The sequence below is a fragment of the Pleurodeles waltl genome, chromosome 3_1 (assembly GCF_031143425.1).
Source record: "Pleurodeles waltl isolate 20211129_DDA chromosome 3_1, aPleWal1.hap1.20221129, whole genome shotgun sequence".
NCBI classification, from domain to species: domain Eukaryota; kingdom Metazoa; phylum Chordata; class Amphibia; order Caudata; family Salamandridae; genus Pleurodeles; species Pleurodeles waltl.
In genome coordinates this window covers 238,900,860-238,923,037 of record NC_090440.1, presented here as the reverse complement: position 1 = coordinate 238,923,037, position 22,178 = coordinate 238,900,860, and the positions used below count along the sequence as shown (strand labels likewise).

General features: G+C 42.1%; 1 protein-coding gene across 1 annotated transcript in view; it reads left to right on the top strand.

The window, feature by feature from the left end:
- LOC138283986 (myosin-13-like) overlaps positions 1 to 22,178 on the top strand; it is a 346,976-nt gene that overhangs the window by 50,155 nt on the left and 274,643 nt on the right. Inside the window, exons 3-8 of the mRNA XM_069222310.1 lie at positions 4,165 to 4,239; positions 7,266 to 7,394; positions 10,578 to 10,667; positions 14,192 to 14,304; positions 15,632 to 15,652; positions 19,584 to 19,669. Of these exons, the coding sequence (XP_069078411.1) occupies positions 4,165 to 4,239; positions 7,266 to 7,394; positions 10,578 to 10,667; positions 14,192 to 14,304; positions 15,632 to 15,652; positions 19,584 to 19,669 (514 nt within the window). The remainder of the gene's footprint in view (positions 1 to 4,164; positions 4,240 to 7,265; positions 7,395 to 10,577; positions 10,668 to 14,191; positions 14,305 to 15,631; positions 15,653 to 19,583; positions 19,670 to 22,178) is intronic.

Below are 22,178 nucleotides of genomic sequence, written 5' to 3'. Positions count from 1 at the left end.
AAACATTGTTACATAATTGCTTATAGGAAGTGGAAACCTGAATGAGTCATTACCGATTAAAGTGAAAGGAGATGTAAGACCGAGATCTTAGCCCCTTTTCTGCCGCCTTCCTATTGGCAAAATTTGCTCTGGCCTAAAGAATTTGGCTCCCTTGAGTGAAAGCTGCAAAGAATCTGGGAGCTAAATTCGACTCGATTCTTAGTGTTACCACACAAATCAATGCTGTCGACAGAGCCTTTTTTACCACCTCAGACTTTATTTCCTATTCTCCTTTCCACTCAGAGTACCATTATTTCAGCAGGAATCTGCTATTGCAATGCACTGCTTGTGGAACCCCATTAAAATTCAATACATGGGCTACAGTCAGTCCAGAATGTGGCAGCCATAATGGCCTTGGATTTGTCCTCCCATTATCACAAAGCTCCTGCTTTGTCATCCTTCCATTGGTTACCAACAGAGCATTCTCAATGTGCCTGGTGCACAAGGCATAAACAGTAACCGGTTTACACCACTGTGCAGGTTTCAACAGTTACCCTCTCTCCCACCCCTTAGGTGCTCAGTTGATTCCCTGTGGATAATCTGCAAGCGTAACGTTTAGGACCCAGCTTTATCAGTGGCAGTTGCTGCAAAATGAAACCCACTCTCCCCGTCTTTGTACACTAAGGGGGTCATTCCGACCCCGGCAGTCAAGGTCCGCCGGGGCCGGGGTCGGCGGGAGCACCGCCAACAGGCTGGCGGTGCTCCGCAGGGCATTCTGACCGCGGCGGTTCGGCCGCGGTCAGAACAGGTAAACCGGCGGTCTCCCGCCGGTTTTCCGCTGCCCTCAGGAATCCTCCATGGCGGCGCAGCTTGCTGTGCCGCCATGGGGATTCCGACACCCCATACCGCCATCCTGTTCCTGGCGGGCGAACTGCCAGGAACAGGATGGCGGTATGGGGTGTCGTGGGGCCCCTGGGGGCCCCTGCAGTGCCCATGCCAATGGCATGGGCACTGCAGGGGCCCCCGTAAGAGGGCCCCACAAAGAATTTCAGTGTCTGCTTAGCAGACACTGAAATTCGCGACGGGTGCAACTGCACCCGTCGCACCTTCCCACTCCGCCGGCTCCATTCGGAGCCGGCCTCCTCGTGGGAAGGGGTTTCCCGCTGGGCTGGCGGGCGGCCTTCTGGCGGTCGCCCGCCAGCCCAGCGGGAAACACAGAATGACCGCGGCGGTCTTCAGACCGCGGAGCGGTGTTCTGTCGGGGGAACTCTGGCGGGCGGCCTCCGCCGCCCGCCAGAGTTAGAATGACCCCCTAAATGTGATCTCCTAGCACTTAAAACACGGCCACCCAGCTCGCTACTTCTCTGTTTGTCATGTCTTTATTGCTGTCATGACTTGGGGCAAAGGACCACTCTTTAAAACCCAAGCAGTAATAGATTATGTTTTTGTGTTCTGTGAATGTCTCCTTAAACGTCCTTATAATGGGCTAAAAGTATAATTGACCAGACTTTCTCTATGCATCTTGTTAGGTTGTTTTGATCACCTCTGTCATTTTGTTCACCTCTGTCACTTAAACCATCCTTGTGAACTCGCATTGTATGTATTGTATTATAATAGTATTTATATAGCGCTCACTACCCCTGATGAGGCGTTGAAGCGATTTTCGGCGAGTAGCACGCTACTCCGGAATCCAAAAGGAATTAGTGGTGGATTAGGATAGGGAACTATGAGTACAGTTTTAGTATTATTATGAGTTAATTTGAGCCGCGGATATGTGAGTTTGTTAGTTGGATTGACTGGAGTAATGGAGGGGTGGAGGAGGGAAGAATCCAGAAGTGATCTACAGCAGCACAAGGGTGCCCTGAAGATCCAAGGAGACCAAGTCTTCCTCATTCAGACCAGTAGGACTTGGCTCAGGAACAGCATCTTGTCCTGTCAAATTAAAGATTCAAAAGGTGAAGATCTAGGATGGGTCTCAGGCCATCTCGTTTTTTTATTGATGTAGTAAAAGGAATAGAAACCCATGCCCCTTTCATCCAGGGAGTAACAGTTCTATGGCGCCCATGGTCAAAGTAAGAACTTCCATGTTCACAATGGAGCCATGTGATTTAGAGCAAGGCAAGGTGGAAGATGAGGTCAGGGGAAGAGACAGAAAGGGGAGGGTGTAGTCCTTGAGAGTACATTGGGTGACCCAGGGATCTGGAAGATGACTGATGGAGGACAGAGGAGGAAGAATTTAAGGTCACTGGGCCAGCAGAGCTTGGAAGACATTGCATGTGTTGATGCTGGTTTCATCCCCTAAATTTAAGCCTGACAGATGAATGTGGTCTCTGCACGTACTACACCACCCTGGATTAGCCACAAAACTTCCAATAACACTAAAGAACTAATGGACTGAGGAGGCCAGGCTAAACTTGTGAGCAGTTACTGAAGCACTCCAGGGGAAGACCATTGTCTGTTTTCTCTCCAAACAGCTGCTCACTATCAAATGGCATGGCCATGAATTTGGCTTGAACATTTAGGGAATACTCATTAAAAACAACCGTTTATTTTTTTAAATACCCTTCAAGCTGCAAAGTGAGCAAAAGTTCAAGCTAAATGCCACAATTTAATGGAAAGTGCTTTCCAAGGCCCGGTTTACTTTGCACAGGACTTTGAACTGAAACAAATGCCAAAAGCTAGAGTGATGTGGTACTTTGCAGCAGAATAGGAAGCAGAGATGTGGGTCTTCACAAGAAGAGACATCTCCTTTTCAGTCATACTAGGCACAACTTTTACCTCTAATGTGAGCTAAGTGATTGCAGCAGCCTGTCCCTCCCCCAGCACCGTAAATGCATATGTGCTGCATCACGGGACCCCCACCTTCTGAAGGTCTCTCTCAAAGTGAACGGTTCATATTTCTCTGTTAATCTCCCGTTGCGTATCTATCTAGAGCTGTCATCATCTATTTATTTACCTTGTGTTCTTCTAGAGTGGAAACAACAGATTGAGTCGAGTGTGTTGCAGTTCGGGGGTATTTGGGGTGTCATATACCTCCCTAATAAATGCATTTTCGAATAAATAGTTGGGTGTAGGTGCTTCCAGTCGGGGATGGTGTGCTGTCATTTGTGTGGATTTTACCAGGACTGTTTGCTTACACACAAACGAAAAAGCTCACGCACACTCTTTCTCCCTGTTTTGAAAGTCCTCAAAAATGTTGGTTATTTTGCATAGCATTGTGTCTTTTCTCACTTCGTACCCCTACCAACCTGCATTCCTCTCCCTTTCCACTGGCCCTTTAGCCCTTCTCATGCCCTGCTTGTCGTATAATGTATTTTACAATATATGTCAGCGTGATTGTTGGAAAATCTGAAGCTCACCTCCTCCCAGTCTTTCTGACCAAGCTGCGCCCACGGGGGCAGGTTCCGGTTAAAGGATCGTGCGTTTTGGAGGAAGCCATTTTGGGTGGGAGGGTAGGATTGGTATACGCTCTAGCATCAAAACACTACGCGCTCATTATCCCATGGTGCAAGTATTAGGGCAAGAGCTTTCCATGCACTGAGTGCAGGGGTTCACCTTGGGGATTTATTTATTTACCAAGGAGTTGCGTGTTGCCTCATAGAACCTTAGAGATTTTTACATTCGTATGATACATTTGTTTATATAAACAATTGTGCAGGACAAATCTGTGCAAGCTCCATTCTCTTTTCAAAGATACCTTTTTGTCCTCATCATGAAAACAGTCTAATGCGCTTTATACACAATATGCTAGTTTATCCTTTGTGCAGTCAGTGGTCACTCATCTATCATCTACTGAGGGTGAAAGCTCTTTGTTTTGGATTTGTTTTATTTACTTCAAGGCTTTCATTTACTTAAAGTAATGCTTTCAAGGTTTACAAACGAAACATGAGCATAAATATATTAACAGATCACGTACGTTCAGCATGCTGCTATTTGATGTATTGAGAATTTTGCATGGTTTGCCCAGAGCACAATATGACTCTCTAGGCAGCCAGAATGGCCTTTTGCATCATCGCACAGTGGTGGAGACCCGGGGCGGACCCCTGTTTAGTCTTCAGTCCAGACATCTTGCGTTTGCTAAGAAGAAGAGAAAGCGTTGTTGAGCAGACCTAAAAACCTGTGCATAGTGCCAGGTGTTACATGCATAAGGAGACATTGTCACTGCTACTGGTTTTGTTTTTTTAGATGGTCCAAGCCTTTGAGCGTAGTAACCTGGCAGAGGTGGGACCACACAGAGCCATGGAAGTTGTGGAAGATGTGGTAAGTTACAGATTATGTAGAGTTTGGGAAGATGTGACAAGCGAAGGACAGGACAGTGGTATGGAGGTTGTGGAGTACGTGGTAAGTTACAGATATATGTGCATAGAGGCTGTGAAGATGTGGCAAGTTACAGAGGAGAGAGGTATACATTTGGAGAAGATGTGGTAAGCTAACAGGAGAGGGGCACGGAGGCTGGGAAGACGTGGTAAGCTAACGATAGGAGTGGCATGGAGGCTGAGAAAGAATTGGTAATCTAAGGACAGCCGGGAATAGGGGCTGGAGAAGAAGTGATAAAATAAGGGAAGGAGACTGAGATTGAGGCTGGGCAAGAAGTGGTAAAATAAGGATAGTAGAGTGGCACGTAGGCCGGAGGAGGTGTGGTAAACTAAGGATAGGAGAGTAGTATGGAGGCTGTGGAAGACCTGGTAAGATAAGGCCAGGAGACTGTCATGGAAGCTGGGAAGATGTGGTAAGAGAAGGATAGGAGAGTAGCATGGAGGCTTGGGATGACATGGTAAGATAAGGCCAAGAGACTGGCCTGGAAGCTGGGAAGATGTGGTAAGATAAGGATAGGAGAGTAGCATGGAGGCTCGGGATGACATGGTAAGATAAGGACAGGAGACTGGCATAGAAGCTGGGAAAGATGTGGTAAGATAAGGATAGGAGAGTGGTATGGAGGCTGGAGAAGACGTGGGATGCTAAGGATAGGAGAGTAGCATGGAGGCTGGAGATGACATGGTAAGATAGAGACAGAAGACTGGGTGGAGGCTAGGAAAGATGTAAGATAAGTATAGCAGAGTGGCATGGAGGCTGGCGCAGACATCGTAAGCTAAGGATAGGAGAGTAGTATAGAAACTGGGAATGAGTGACTGGAATTTCTAAAGTGCACTAATACCCAAGGGTCTCATGGCACTGGAATCTAGACAAATTGTAAACACTCCTTACTGACAGGGTCCACTGTTAAAAGGAGTATGTAAACAACCAGGATTTCAACAGTTTAGAAAAGTTGAGAATACTTGGTTGTTTTCTGAGATAAGGTGGCATTTTTTGTTCCATAACTGACTGACAAAATGGGCAAACCCACATCCTCCCCAGGAGACTTTTTATCCTGGATGTCAACACAGACCGGCTGTTGTCGATCTCAGATTTCCATTTGGTCGATACCATTTAATTTTCTTTGCCAATTAGCTGGGTTTGGTGCTGTACAGAGCCTTGTGGGCTAGGCAAAGTGCCTTAAACACCACACGCTTCTTAACAGGAAGCCAGTATAGATCTCTTAAGACATTTTAGACTGACATGTGCTTGGGTACCTTCATTAAGAGGTGCCGCTGCATTCTGTAATGTCTGTAACTTGAGCACCTCTTGATGAGTGCCCATATGTTAGGCATTACAGTAATCAATTTCTGACAAAACCAATGCAATAATTACTGATTTTTGATACTCAAATGGAATAAAAAGGTAACACCTTCTTTCAAATCTTGAGCTGTATAAAATAGGATGAGGTGACCTTATTCACATGCTCCTTGAAAGATAAATCAGTATCCCCAAGGTTTCTTACCTTGGAAACCGCTTTTGGGAGAAGGTCCTAGATCTTGAGGTCCGCATGAGTGGCCCCAGAAGGTCAAAGCTTTCCCAAAAATCAAGACGTCCGTCTTGCCTGATTTTAATTTTCAGCCAATTAGAGGTCATCCAGGTGGCTATTGTCTTAATACAGTTATTAAACCTGTCAGCCACTTCATCTACATTGCTCAGAATAGAAACAATTATCTGCCTGTCATCAGCATAGGCGACCATGGCAGAGCCAAAAGACTGGATTAATTTGTCCAAGGGTGCAATGTAAATATTAAACAGGGTGGGACTAAGAGATGAGTATTGGGGAATCCTGCACAGAAGAAAAATAGATTTTGAGCAATTATCCCCAAGAGCCACCGACTGTTCCCGAGCATTTAAAAAGGAAGCAATAAGTTTGTGTGCAAGACCCGAAATGCCGACATCCGATAAACCATTTAGCAATACCGGGTGGCTAACCATGTCAAACTTGGCAGAAAGACCATGGAAGATTACTGCAGCTCTGCCACCGTTCTCTTTTATGTCTCTAATCTCTTCTGAGACAGCGATGAAAGCTGTTTTGGTACTGAATCCTGATCCTGAAGACATGGTAAGATAAGAACAGGAGCCTGGCATGGAGGCTAGGGAAAAAGTGGTAAGATAAGGATAGGAGGGTGTCATGAAGGCCGGAGAAGATATGGTAAGCTAAGGACAGGAGAGTGACATGGAGGCTGGGGAAGGCGTGATAAGCCAAGGATGGGAGACTGGCATGGAGGCTGGAGAAGACATGGTATGCTAAGGGTAGGAGAGGGGCATGGATGCTGGAGAAGACTTGGTTAGCTAAGGATAGGAGAGGAGCATGCAGACTAGCTGAAGACGTGGTAAGCTGAAGATAGGAGAGTTGCATGTAGGCTGGAGAAGACGTAGTAAGATAAGAATAGGAGAGTGGCATGGAGGCTGGGGAAGACATGGTATGCTAAGGACAGGAGACTGATTTGGAGGGTGGAGAAGACGTGGTTACATAATACCAGAAAAGAGGTTTGGATGGAGTGGAATACACAGTAAGCTAGCAGTAGCAGATTGGCATGAAGGTTGCGGAGGATGTGGTAAGAGTTATATGTAATGTCTATTAAGCACAGCAGGCAGGCAGGCACGTTGATCTGGAGGCTAAAGTAGGTTGTTGTGTATCACTGTTTCTCTCTGTGAAATCTGAACTTCTTGGTCCCATCATAACATCAACTGAATTAGAAAATCCCTGACAACCCACATCTTTCCTTTCTCATGAAGAGATTGTAAATGAATCTTTAGTGCATGTAAACCCCACTGACGCCCTCCTCTCCTTACCTGAAGGCAATACTTAATCCTTTAACACTCTCTCTAACCTGGGCATACAGGTACAGGAACTTCTCACATTCAGGCTGTCTTTGCCATAACCGTACCCCATGTGACACTGTGCTCAATCTTTTCCTTCCTCATAGGAACAGCTGGAGTCAATCCTGAGGGATCATGTCCTGAAGAAGAAGTACCAGCAGCAGCTCACAGTCTTCATTGTGGGCTACCAGGAGACCTGTGGACAACGGAAATACCTCCTCTCACAGCTGCAAGAGGTTAGAGACTTCTGTGTAGAAATGGGATGGGTCTTAGGTGGGAACATGCATATTTTATGGTCTGCCTCTTAGGGCACCTCGGTTTGTTTGCATTGGGTAAATCAGGGGATCCAACCAGGGTGCACTGAATTGGAGCCACTTGTCCTCACACAACATCTTCCAGCCCTACTTCTAACATGTCACGTGCCCTATAATCACAGCTGAATCAAGTGTTGTGATTGATTAACAAGTGCAGCTATCCATATGGATCACCAGAGATGCTTCTAGTTTGACTTTGTCATAAATTTATAACTAACATGATGGAGTAACTTTACTGGTAAAGCCAAAAGCGCATATAAAGCAGAATGACTGCTTAAGGTTAAAACAAAATCTAAGATGGATGGAATAGGGATGTGGATAGGGCTGTGGATTTGTATGGTATATGTGCCAGAGTCATTACATCTGCATGTATGTATGAAGTTGCAGAAATGCTGATTTGTTATCGTGTGCACGTTTTTGCAGTGTCACAAGGTGGAAGTGAACAATTAGCTCAATGTCAACTCTGCTTTATTTTTTTCTATTGAATATTTGATGTCTTCATTATTCACAGTTGGCAAAGGCAGTTTGATTTGTTTCAAATTAAATAAGGTATAAAATGGGAACAGAGTCAAGTGGATCTATTTTGGCCTAGTGAAAACTTCTTGCAGAAAAGGATAACCTCATTGTTACCTAACATATTAAGGTAAATGTTCCTTTAACTCTGAGCTTACACTTTATTGAGTGGTCATGGTAGTTACCATCAATGTATCCCTTCAAGCATCGTCCACCTAGCTTCTAAAATGACAATTTGTCGAAAGTAGTTTGCCCGTTATCAATACCAAATCCTGCCTTAATGATTCATTAAACATCTCATTTCTGATTTACCCAACCTCAGATCAAATAGACCATCATTTCTTACCTTCAGTATGTTTCAAGCCTTTCCATCAAATTAGGTACAGGTTCTGCTCATGTACTCTAGATATCATCTACATAAAAAAAAAAATCACATATTTGTGTTCAGCGCATGTTACCCATCATTTGGTTGGATCACAAAACTGTTTCATATCATCTGCCCAGAACTCTTAACATTTAACGCTCCAAATCATAAACTATATTCAATAGTTCACAAATGCTTTGTTACTCTCTAAACAAATCAGTCACTTCTGGTAGACTCCAATCACAGATTGGAATCCATCGTCAATGTCCCTTGTTTACATCTAGCACTTGGTTCCAGGTTGGCCCTATGCACAGACCTAGATCAAAACAAAAGTCCATCATGTTCCATGTTTTGGCTCGCAAAATGACAATAAATAGGCATCATGCAAGCCAGATGAAAAGAAAACAAAAACCTAGACAATACCTTTAAAAGATCTTCTCATCCTATACAAGAGCAAATAAGTCTTCGTAGGGAAAGTATGTGTGAGTCTAAATGAAAGGCCAGATTTGTTTTTCAATTTCCTTCTTCCACCACTAACAGCATCCATCTCCCGATTAACTCTAAGAACAGCCAAACAGGTTTTTTATTTCTAAAACCAATACAAGACCAAGCAATTACATGGCTGACACACAGGATCCCCATTTAACGCTGTTGCTTTTGACCCAAATCCCTGTCTGTGCCTCTCCTCAGTCACCTTATGTGCCCTGCCCTTGAGCGCCAACAGGTATGTGAAGAGCATTTTCAAGTTCTTGTCACTGATTCCTACTGGGAGAGATTGCGTACAAATATTATACCACACCTATATGTTTGCTCTTACAGCTCCTCCATGAGCTATCCCACACCCTTCTTTCTGCTCCTTCTGCTCTTGCATAGATAAATCCCATACCCATTTTTTACTCCTACAGCTCCTGCATAGATTTTTCCACACCCACCTTTTTTCTTTTACTGCTCTTCCATAGATTATCCCATGCCCATTTTTTGCTCCTATAGCTCCTACGTAGATTATCCCACACATCTGTGTGATCCTTCAATTCTTGCACAGATTATCCCACGCCCATCTTTTTGATCCTGTAGCTCCTGTATAGATTAGCCAACACCTATATTTTTACTGCTACAGCTCCTACATAGATTCTACCTCACCCATATTTTTGCTCCGAGACCTCTTGCATAGATTACCCCACACCCACCTTTTTGCCCCTATAGATAATCCCACATTCATCTTTTTGATCCTACAGCTCCGGAATAGATTATCACACACTCATAGTTTTGCTGGTACAGCACCTGAACAGATTATCCCACACCCGCCTTTTTGCTCCTACATGCATTTTCCAACACCCATCTTTTTCCTTCAACAGCTCTGTCGTAGATTACTTCATACCCATGATTTTGCTCTAACAGCTACTGTACCCAAACGCTTCTATCTACTCCTACATAGATTAACTCGCCCTCTACGCTCTTGCATAGATTATCTCACACCAGTTTTTTGCTTCTACCCATCAAGTCCCCCTAGGCACATTTTTAAATGAAAGCCTAATACACCACAGGTTCCAAGAAGGCCTAAATATCTCTCCTAAATATTAGTTCTTAGCACCCATCTGCTCTGTCTAACGTCTCATCCATCATTAAATTCGCTCTTATCTCTAAAACCATGTATATATGACCATGGTACTTCTACTGGAACAGTGTGCAGACCCACACCAGTGCCTCTCACCATCCAGTCTCTCTACTTGGGGGTCTATGATGACTTACAACAGCTGGTCGCTGATGGACATGGTGTCTAATTAATCCTTCACAGCATAGCCATGGCATTTTATAACTATACATCAGCTTAAAGAGGCTGCATCTTGACTCTTCAACTGTTTTAAGTCTGTCTTCGTCAACAGAGCTCAGAACACCAAAACAGGGCAATTTTGTTCTAAAAAAAACAACTAGCTGCACTTGATTGGTCTGTCATGATATCCCTTTGTTACCTGTCCCTTTTCCTCTTCTATTCGTTTACTTTCTCGTTTTCTCATTTATTCTTGTACATCACTGGAACCCAAATACATGAGTCTTCAGTGAGCCAGAGTCTCTAGCAGGCAGACTAACGTGCATGTAACTATCACCTTTCAAGGACCACTCAACTCTAGATACACTGGAGTGACCAATCACTGGTCCTTTTTCTAAATGATCAAAATGAAAACACTTTCTTTAACCACCTCTGTTGTTGTGTTGCTTTGTTTATGTAGTTTTTCAGCTTTTATGCAAAGCTTGCAGATGAAGACACCTCCATTGTGACGGAAGAGCTTCACCCAGAGTTGGACGATGTGGCAGACGAGGTATTGGAAAGATGTTACCTTCCTCCATTCATATACTATACAAGACTATGTCATAGGGCACTGATCCTGCCTAGAAAGGCTGAAGTAACATGTTCAATATGATACAGTGTGAAAAAAGACCCACTTCATTAATAACTATCTATGTTCTAACCCAGAAGCAAGGGTATGAACATTTCAATACAAACACTTGAAAAGTATTTGCTAGGAACATGCACAAGAATCAGATTAAAATCAGACATGACTATGCTTTTCATCATAGACCAAAAGATTTCCAGTGATTAATTAGCCCTACACCTGAGCTTTCATTATGAATGGCCCTCTAAAATCCCCATTATTTCTGTACCCCACAATTTCCGCTACCAAACATCTTGGCAGTGCTGGGGCAGGAAAAAAAACTGGGTTTACAAGATTTTGGAGAATAATACCCTGGAATCGGTGTTTCCTCGCTTATTCCTACACCTGCATCTCACAGTTATTTCAGTTGATTACAGGAGCTGAAATCGTGATGTGAAATACGCAGAACTTATAATTCTAATGGGCACAGTAACTTCTTTTTGGGACACTCGTAATGAAGAACTTGGGGCAGAAGAAGATTGTTAAATAAAATCAGAACACCCAATCACTGATTTACAAAATGTGGATTAAAGAGAGACATGTGAAACACGTGCACTCATGTATGTTGAAGTGCTTAAGCATGAAGACTCAAAACAGCAGCACGGGTGCTTAAAAATATATGGAGGGGAACAAAAAACGGGAAGGGGGGAGAGAAGCACACGAGGAACACAAGTGGATAACATGTGCTCTTGTGGTGTGCGTAAGCAAAAAGAAAAAAAAAGTTTCCTAAACGTGAGCAGTGGAAGCACACAAGTAAAGAGAAAAGGCCACAGGGGAGGGACAAATGCAAAGTTGTTAAGTCATCGAAAAAGCAGCAGGCAAATGAGTATCAAAAAAGATAACCTATTGTAAGCAATGGGCGGGCTTTAAGCAACCTGTAAGATAGTGATAAGCTAACAATGTCTCAACCTAAAAATTACTATTTGCTTCATGTCAAAGTATAAACTTACAATTCATCCGTTAGGTGTTTATAATCACTGTGTTAATTGTTACAAATGCCAGCCCTGATAAGAGGACATCACCTCATATTAAAATACAAATGGGAAAAGAGGGTCAACAACATATAATTTCTACTTAGTAAGCCCAACATCAGGAAGCGAATTCTTTGATTTGAAAAATATACTGGGATACAGGTAAGATGGGTCTCTGGCAGTAAGGGGAGCTTGAACTATTTGAAGGCAAATTTGTGAAGATCCAGGTTCCCAGTACTGAATGTAAAACCCTGCTCTTTTACAGGTTTGGCTGACATCGATTAGTTCAGTGTATACACAGGTTGCAGTGCCCACAGTAGCATAATTTCACAGGATAGAATTTATGGCAGAATGTCTTTGTCACTGGACACCTATAGAAAAAGACTATTATGGACTGATGGAAATTGTCTATTTGGACTTTATTAAAGCCTCAATATGGGACTGCGTGGGGGCTGGGTAATGTCAGAAGTATGGTGTGTAGGGGGGACGTGTGGGGCAATTGTAGTAAAAACGTGGATAGGGTATGCTGAGTGACATTCATTAAATAGACCTAAGGACTTGAAGGGGATGAGTGAGGTATCATGTGGATCATTCATAGTCTATGATTCTTTACTGCATTTGTCTCTGTCATTGGAGAGGAACTGAAAGGAAATGAGGGCATATTTGGATGAGTGGGGCATCACGTAGATCATTCAGAGTCTGCTGTTTTTTGGTGCATGCAAACATCGGAAAGGAAATGAAGGCATCTTTGCAAATGGAACGAAGAGGTGTAGTCGGCCTGATAACTTGGAGAGGGAAAATGATTTATAAAAGCTGAAGATTAGCCTCAAAGTGATCAACTGATGCATGGTGGAGCTAAATGCAACCTCATTTATTTAGGGTGTATGAACCGGATAGACCAGTACAAGGTAGAAGCGAGGTTTTAAGGGCCACCGACAAGTGTATGGATCTCTAGTGAATATCTGATGATCATTGTAACAGCATAATGAGAAAAGCTGGTGGAATGTTTGGTTGTATTGGAGCGACGTTGCAAGGTGCGGAAACTGAAGCTGTGTCATCACTGTAAACATCAATGCAGAGGATATAACACCCGCCTTTTGTCCTTTACTCAAGAACACATCTCCAGAAGGAATTTATTAAACCAAAGAATGGGGGCCTGATTCACAAAGGGTAACTTGTACTGTTGAGTATTTTACATTTTTGAGTAAGTTAACTACTTTTTGGCTATTCACAAAATCTGAGTATAAGTTTACTCTGAAAATGTAACTTTCATGTCAAATTAAGGAGCGTGAGGCTATACACTTTGAGTAGGTTTACTTCTTTCTGGCTATTCACAAAATTTACTCCAAAAGTGTACCTCTGGATTAAGGCTCTAAAGTGCAAATTACTGAAAAGACAACAGCCCCCAGGTCCTTCAATTTGGTGGAGACATCCAAGTTACACCTTTGGAGTAAATTTACTCTTGGATTTTGTAAATAGTCAAAACGTTGTAAACTTACTCAAAAGTGTAAATTACCTTTGTAAATCAGTCCCTGGTTTGGAACTGGTTCACATTTGATATATTACTCTCTGATCAATGGTTCGTTGCTATCCCTCAGATGGCTGGATAGGAGGAAAGGGTGACTCAGCAGGCAACATGGCTGTCCCTTTAGTATAGGTCACTGGAATCTAGACATCTTTTATTCGCTAGCAGCTCCACTCCTCTCACTGCTGATGTATGCAAGTCCACTATGGAGATCCACAACCCTCCTTAAAAGGACATACTGCTCCCTGCATGTACATAACATAAAGCACAATCCATTTTCGAATGAGTTAAAAATGCTGACATGTGGTTGCTAGATGAAATGATATGAGAGGCCTAAGAAAGAGATACTGACGTTGTGAATGGGAGCCATGGGAGTATTAATTTGAATATGAAATATTCACACATATTATATTATTGATTGCGACTGCCTACCAACCAAATTGGTGAAGATTAAATCAGTAAATTCTTCAAAAAAGGTTAAGAATAAACTCAAGGGATCAATAGTGCTGAGATATTAAGCATGAAGCTGGGGATGATTTACAGCAGCTGATGCTGTACATCAGAGTCCGTTCTGCTATTGAATTTGTAGAAGCCATGGGATTCTGACTGAAGGTGTCCAATAAACATTAGCCATCTGATCTACATGCAAATTACGGATAACGTTGAGTAATACTACCAGGTTGGGCACCTTGGTCACTTAACTTAATGTTTTGGCAAATATTTGATTTAAGTTGTGTAGCGCCATGTGCATGACTTTGCATATGTTCTGTTATATAATGATCATATGACATGGCATTGCATTGATTTAGCTTGGTTTGGGACATCGAAGGAACATGTCCGGAACCCATACAGTGGTCTGTGTTTTCCATTGAGGGTAACTGCATCGTCATATCAGTTCTGTTCTACCCTGACAGGTGAAGGCCGCGTTATCGTCTTCAGAGATGGCCATGACACGACTTGCTGATCTGAACAAACAGATTGTAGACTATGTGAACAAATCCCGTCCAGCAACTGTGATCCCGAAAAGGTGAGCCAGAATTTTAAGTGTAGTCCTTAATGTGATGTAGATAAAAGTCATCCTACAAAATGAAGGAGTGGGACTCTTGTTTTATACTCCAGTGATCTGAGAGAACATTCTTTCACTTACATTGCCTTTTAATAATGGCGCTGTTACAAAGGAGAGTATTTAATATATGTATCAAACTGTCAACACTGGGAAAATCAACGTAGAATTGAGTTTAGTACCACCTGCCAATTTCCTTTCGATTACTTCAGAGACCCTGATCACAAGTTCAGGGCAAAATTGTATTCCGTATACAAACATAAGTTTGTACAGTGACTTGAATTACAAGTTATGTGAAATTATAACACGGTTGATGTTTCACCTTGATAAACCTTGGAAGGTTTGACCTATCAGAATCTATCAGGGAAAATGGACCAGACAAAAGGTAAAACATGCGAATTTAGTATGTTAATGACCAATTCTACATGTTTTGCCTCACTTCCAAACAGAAAACACAGAATACGAGGTATCTACAACACTTGTTACATACCTCCGCCCAGAGCAATGTTATTTACCAGGGAGGATAACACCTTTTAATCAGGGCCAGAGAATCACAGACAGTATATTTGCAAGGTGTGGTTTCAGAGAAATCGCTCTTAAAGGTGGCCCCAAAGAGGTGAAGTATTCATTGGTTATGAGCTGAGTTCCCCTCCCACCCTGAAAAGTGATGCCTCTGCAGGGAGAATTTAGCAAGTGAGCACCCATATTGCCCTAAGGCTGGCCCTTGACAAGTAATCTTTGGTGATAACTCTATTGAACCTAAACTCACTTTCCAGTCTGTACCTCAATGAAAGGTCAAGATGAAATGAGGATGATTTGAGAATAAATTATATCCCAGCCCTACAGTTGGTGCATCTGTAGAAAGGTCTCTTTTGGAACAGGCCTGAGGACTTCCTTCTCACCTCACTCTTAGGCGTGATCCCTTCAAACAGCATTGCTTCAGCTTTTAAACTGATCTCACCCTGAAGACAGCCGTTCTAGATTATGGCAAATGGCTGAGTGGGCCTGGATGTTTCCTGAGATATTGATCTAGAATTATACTCACAAAAACTTTATCAAGATCTGTCATGTATTTTTTTTTTTTTTATAAATAGAGTGTGGTCCTTATGTGCAAACAACCCTCACCACGTTACCAGGTTGGATGAGTAATGTCACAACACCTGGGTTGGAGGCTAATTTGTTTGCACCAAATCCACCCACCACTATTAAGACACGATTTTCCACAGTCTTGTTAAAGAAAAAAGAACCAGTTGGGCGGATACTGATAACATTTGTTTCTGCTTCCTTTCAGCAAGAAGTCTGCAGATGACAAGTAAGTAATGCATGCGCGCATTCAAAAATTCTTCCTGAATGTGCAATGGAAGAGGAACATGTAGCCCTTCTTGTCAAAGTACAAGAAACATCAGGTCCCCCAATCCTGGCCCTTTCCATCCCTCGTGTTTGCTTTCTCTCAGACTCACATGGAAAGGTCACAGTGTGCTGTAAATCCCAGATGACACACCCTGCATTTTACAATGCTTACTAACCACAGAATACCCTGTGCTTCTGAACATGTGTGTCTGTTTCAGAGAGCGGTGAGATAATTGCTTCTTTTTTATAGCAGGATGGGTGGAGGTGGTTGTTAATCACGGGTGACACTTGGAGGGTAAGGTCAGTAATACCAGTGCATTAGTGCGGACTTTTGCATCAATTTCTTGAGTTCACCATAGATAGTTCCCATTCCCCTCCGTCAAAAATCATTTAACACAAAATGATTTGAAGTGAAAGACTAAAATATGTCCATGTTGGCAAGGGAATTTTATGTCAAGACCGGAGGCTCCTATTATGCATTCTTATCTTGCTTTAATTAATACAGCAGCAGTCAAGAACTACAAATCCCAAAGGATTTAGGGCCAGATGTAGCAACGAATTTGCGACTCGCAAACGGCGAAAATCGCCATTTGCGAGTCGCAAATGCGTCTATGCTATGTAGAAATGCATTTTGCGAGTCGGAACCGACTCGCAAAATGCATTTCTGAGTCGCAAATAGGAAGGGTTTTCCCTTCCTATTTGCGAGTCGCAGTGGTATGCAATTCCATTTGCGACCAATCTCATTTCCACAGAAATTCAAGTTCTTTTGCAGAAAAATGCTATTCATCTTTCTCTTCCCGATCCCACGGGGTTTATGAGCTCTCTCTTCCTTGTTCACAATAAAAACAAGACGTTAAGACCCCTAATCAACCTCAGATCATACAACCAATTTGTAGTATATCGCCATTTCAAAATGGAGACCATAATCTATCTCAGGGATACTTTACTTCAGTATGACTGGCTAGTAAAACTATATTTACAAGATGCCTATCTTATGATTCCCATTCATCCTTCACACAGGAAATTTCTACAATTCCAATGGCAATTGAGAACTTATCAGTTTTCTTCCCTTCCTTTGGGTCTTTCCTCAGCCCCTTGGTGTTTTACCAAAATAATGAAACCAATTGTCGCCTATCTCAGATCTCCAGGAATCAGACTTATAATCTGTCTGGACGATAGCCTTCTTATGAACCAGAATGTCCAAACACTTTACTCTCATCTCCAGCTCACCTGCTCTCTTTTTTCGGAGCTAGGTTTTCTAATAAACTCAGAAAAGTCTCTAATGATCCCTTCCCAACTAATAGAGTTTTTAGGCTTCCTAATACATTTCTCCCTGGCCACCCTCCATCTTCCTCCATGAAAGGTAACCTCAATCAAAAAATAACTTCTTCACACTCTCCTTAAAGACCAGATCTCCCTCAGATCGTTAGAAGGATAGTAGGACTCCTTTCTTCCTCTATTCAAGCCATTTTTCCAGGTTCTCTTCATTATCGAGCCCTCCAACGTTTGAAAATCCTTCATCTCCGCAAAGGCCTTGCCTTTTCCGATCTGATAAAATTAGACACAGACTCTCGTCTAGATATTCAATGGTGGATACACCATTTAGAAGCCTGGAATGGCAGAACCATCTTCCCCTCAGCGCCTGATCTTGTGTTAGAATCAGATGCAAGCCTAACAGATTGGGACGCCCGTTGTGGTCCTACATTGACTGGCGGTACATGGTCTCCAGAGGAGTCCAAATTGCACATAAATTGTTTAGAGATGCTTGCAGGCTCCTTTGTGATCAAACGTCTAGCAAAGCACAAAATGCAATGTTCCATTCTTCTTCCTATGGACAATGTATCCGCAGTTCGGTACATAAATCATCTCGGAGGAACCAAATCAAAACCTTTAGCTCAACTAGCAAAAAGCCTTTGGGAATTTTGTCTATCCCACAACTATTCTCTTCAAGCGAAGTACCTCCCAGGTTCCCAGAATTCCATAGCAGACTGGCATTCCAGTCACCACAAAGATTCCAGCGATTGGAAACTCCATCCCTCCATTTTCCATCTCCTCTCAAACAAATGGGGTCCGTTCCACACAGACCGCTTTGCATCCCGCCTCAACTCACAATTGCTGCATTTCTTCAGCTGTCGTCCAGCCGTGGCAACAGATGCTTTCCTACAAGATTGGTCTCCGACAACCAACTATGCCTTTCCTCCATGCATCTTAATCAACAGAGTATTAGCCCAAGTCAGGCACCAGAAAGCATCCTTGATCCTAGTGACCCCTTTTTGGCAGTCTCAAGTTTGGTTTCCCCCTCTCCCCGAGCTATCAACAGACTTTCCAGTTCTTCCTTCTTTCCCATCTCTTCTCCTGAATCCAGCAGGGTCCCCACACAATCTGGGTCTATCCAATTCTCTAACCCTCTCGGCTTGGAGGGTCTCAGGCCTTCCCAACAAACCTCTCTTATTTCAACAGAGGCTTCAGAATTCATTAACAACACCTGGGCTCCTGGAACAAGAAAAGCCTATAAATCAGCCTGGTCTCTATGGACAAACTGGTGTGTGGGAAAATGTCTCAATTCCTTTTCAACAAATGTATATCTAATGACAATCTTTTCAGAACCTTTTATTGTAAACCTATTCAAACTGCAGCTTCATTGGTAGTTGATATGCTTTAAACTAGCATAATAGGAGCCTCTGGTCTTGACATAAAATGTAGATTTTCCTAGTAATTTATGAAGGAAAGTCTTAATTTTATTAAAGACACGGAGGCGAGTATTATACCACCGCTTTTTCCATTTACATGTTTGCTTTCCCTCCTTTTTAGCGAACCCAGCATTATCGCCTTATACATCATGATGGCTACAGAAGGTCTTCCACCTTCGGAATTCCAGGTTTTTTTTACCTTCAAGGCGCCCAAGTTTCTCCACAACTTCAATGGATTATCTCCTGTTGCCAAGAACTTTTGTCAACTATACTGGCAATTGCTATTATTGGTTCCTTGTTCTCTTTGTTTTAAGATACTAGTTGACTTTCTCGCACAAGAAAAGAGGGCTCCTTGCAATGAAGTGTGTACTCTATAGTGTCAGCTATTACCATATTGGTGCTTATTGTTCTTACGTTTTTTCTTCCCACTGGCTAGCTTGTCACTAAGTCCATTGGGATTTGTAGTTCTTGACTGCTGCTGTATTAATTAAAGCAAGATAAGAATGCATAAAACTCGCATCCGTGTCTTTAACAAAATTAAGACTTTCCTTCATAAATTACTAGGAAAATTCACATTTTCCATCCATCTTCATTTTTGTATTCCACCTTTCTCTTATAGATAGATGTATGCCTCTTAGTGTTCTTTGAGTCTTTCCTTCAGTGTAAAGGTGAAAATGTTTTGAGCAAGAGCACATTAACCAGGCACTAATGGTGCTCCATGCATTTAATTAATATATTATTTCATCTACTGGAACACCCTCCATATGACATTACGGTGAATGCTAGACAAAATCATGCATTGGTAAAGCTAGTAGGTTAGGCCTTGGCAAGCTGGTGCTGCAGTTACATTTTTTTTCTATTTTTCTATTTAAAACACACACCACGAAAATAGGAAGAAAAAAAAAGAAACATACTGCTGCCTAAACATGGCAGTTATAGGCGGGCAGTGAGAACTGTAAACAACAAAATTATAATCACATGTAATGTTATGCTTTTTAAACTATCCCATGATTTTATTCCAGTGTGAAAGTCTCCTGGTTCCAAGGTTGATAATTTGGTCCTCATAAAGCACATCAGCTGCATAAGACTCATATGTCAAATGTTTGTATCCTTTATTGTGGTCATCCTAGGCCTTCTATTTAGATCCACAATATATCATTGTGGGGGCTTTACACAGAATGATCTCTGGGCATTATCTTACAGGAGCCGCAAGAAGCTGGAGAAATCAATGGAGCAGGCCAGGGATGACATCATGCGGTTAACCAACAAACTTTTGCAAGCACAGGAAGGTATGTGTGACAGGTAACTTCTGAGATTGGGGCACAACTTTGAAAAATGTAACTGCATTGGCACAAAACTTATGAAAATGAACTAAAACAAAAATGTCCCTTACAAACCACAGAATATTATAAAACAATTAAGCTTGCCAAATGAAATTATTTTCTCTTTCACTTACATATTCTTCTAATATCTATAAAGCACTTTCTAAGATAATTAAAGAGCTTCAGGAACCTGAAGCTTGCTGTATGGAGTCATTATCCTCCGCTTACTTATGCAAACACCTTTCCATGTTCTTGTATTGAAAAGATCGTTGTATGAACCTCGACATATGTAGGGATTATCCTCTGATTACTTATGTAAACAGCTTTCCATGTTTTTTGTATTACAAAAATCATCAAAATTAGACTGGATATCAAAGCAGAATCAGTAGGACAACCTTCCTGTATAAGCTATTTTCTTTTGACCAAAGATCCAATTGTTTTCTGGATAAATTTAGCCCCGTCTCTGAAACCCATCCAATAGAACCGATAGAGAAATGCTGTCTTCTGGCTTACCGCTAGACTTTTGCCCTGCAAAACATAGGTACACATTTGCATTAGTCCTGGAACAAGACATTCTACCCATCTTTTTCCTTTTCTATGAAAAATGGCTGGTGTCAGGCCTCTGGATGGAAGCAGTGTTTACACTGCTGTTAAAAAAAGAACCCTTTTTGAATCTGGCTAGTCCAAGGCCCATTTCTCTCTTTCCTTTTCTAAGAGTCTTTTACAAAACAAAATTCAAATTCAAGATTTTGTAGACACAAATGTAATACTTGACTTTCTTCAAGCTGGATATTCCAACCGAGTCATAGCAAAGAACCAGTTGTCTTGAACCTGGGCGATTTTCAGAGAATGATGGACACCAGAAGTCCAGTAACTTTGGTCCTCCTGAACATCTTGGCTGCATTTGACACTACTGAACTTTTTTATTTCTTGCTGCCCCAAAGAAACACAGTGTCTGCCCCCAAAAACTGTAAAATGCATTGACACATTTGCTTTGTGGCGTACAAAAGTTGGATTTAGTGACAAAAGCCAGAAGAAGCCTCCCTTAGTTTCCAGTACATAGCAAAATCATGTTTTAATACCATGAACATAGTGCATAGGGCCATTAACTAACACACCAGAATGTGTGGCCAAGAGATATGTGTGTTATAGGTCCTCTAGAAATGTAAGATCAGAACAACGTTTTCTTCACCAAATCCCTAAACTACATACTCCAGCATTTGGAGAAAGAGTTTTTTATGTGGCGGCTGCCAGGTCTTGGAACACACTTCTCTTTATTCTTCACAAACAACCTTTTCTATTTCTTTTCAGAAAGGTCCTTATGATTCTCTACAGAAAATATTTTCAGTAAGATCCCAATAAACCACAGGTTTGGTGAACGTTGCACTCTATAAATCCCTTACCCTTTGCCTAGTCCCTCACATCAGATTCTTAAATCAATTGGTTATCTTTATTAACTCTAATCTCTTAACCAGCCCCCCAAAACAAACAAAAACACCTAGGCAATTAGATATCTATGCATAATATAAACACATATGTGGTAAATTGTCAATAATTACGTAGGACAGTCCTGTTTTTGTAACAAAAATTAATAAAATAAAAATGATGCCCTTCAAAGAAGCCTTGAAAATGTATTACTCTGCAGTAAATGAAACACAGATTAATTAAGGGAAGCAAATTCACTTTACAGTCAGGATCAGGTTCAAATAGGCAACAAGTGCCCTGAAGATGTATAACCACCAACATGTGGCACTTTATACAGTTTTTTTTTAGCATCACACAACATAACATAATCTATCCTTGAGCACTGAGCTTTCAGACACATTTTTACATTTTGGGGTAGCGGCATTTTACTCAGTACTCAATTTGTAAATAAAAACGTGCCGGTGCCCAAAGCCCTACTCTTAAACACACGGCTGCTGCAATTAAATGTGGGAACACAGAATACTGAGGTGGCGTAATCCTGAAGACATCTCTGGCCTCTTCAATCCATCAAAAGCCACTCCCTGCCCCTTCATCTCACTCTTGCAGATTTCTACTTTCTCCCTTCATGACGTTTTTTCGTTTTTCCCTTTCTCTGTCTTTTGCATATGTGTCTTTTGCTCACAGCAAATGCTTGAGACAGAAGAATAAGCCCCAAGCCCTCACAAATAAGTGCCAGTGCTCAGCACCAGAAACAACAAGCACAAATTATTGATTTTACTGCTAAAAAGACAAACATTATTGTAACAGTAGCAGAATGGTGGAGAAATTACCTCTTTCTCCCTTCACCAAGTCAAAAAGAATGACAAAAGGACAAGATACTACATGTGAGGTCACTGGAACTGTATTCTGAATACTGATACAGTATCCAGGACTGAGCACAATACTCCAGATTAGGCCACGAGACAAAATGCACCAGGTGTGTCCTTTCATACCAATCCTTCAGGGAAAGTGTTGCGAATGGGACACAGTATCCAGGATGTGGCTTCAGGCA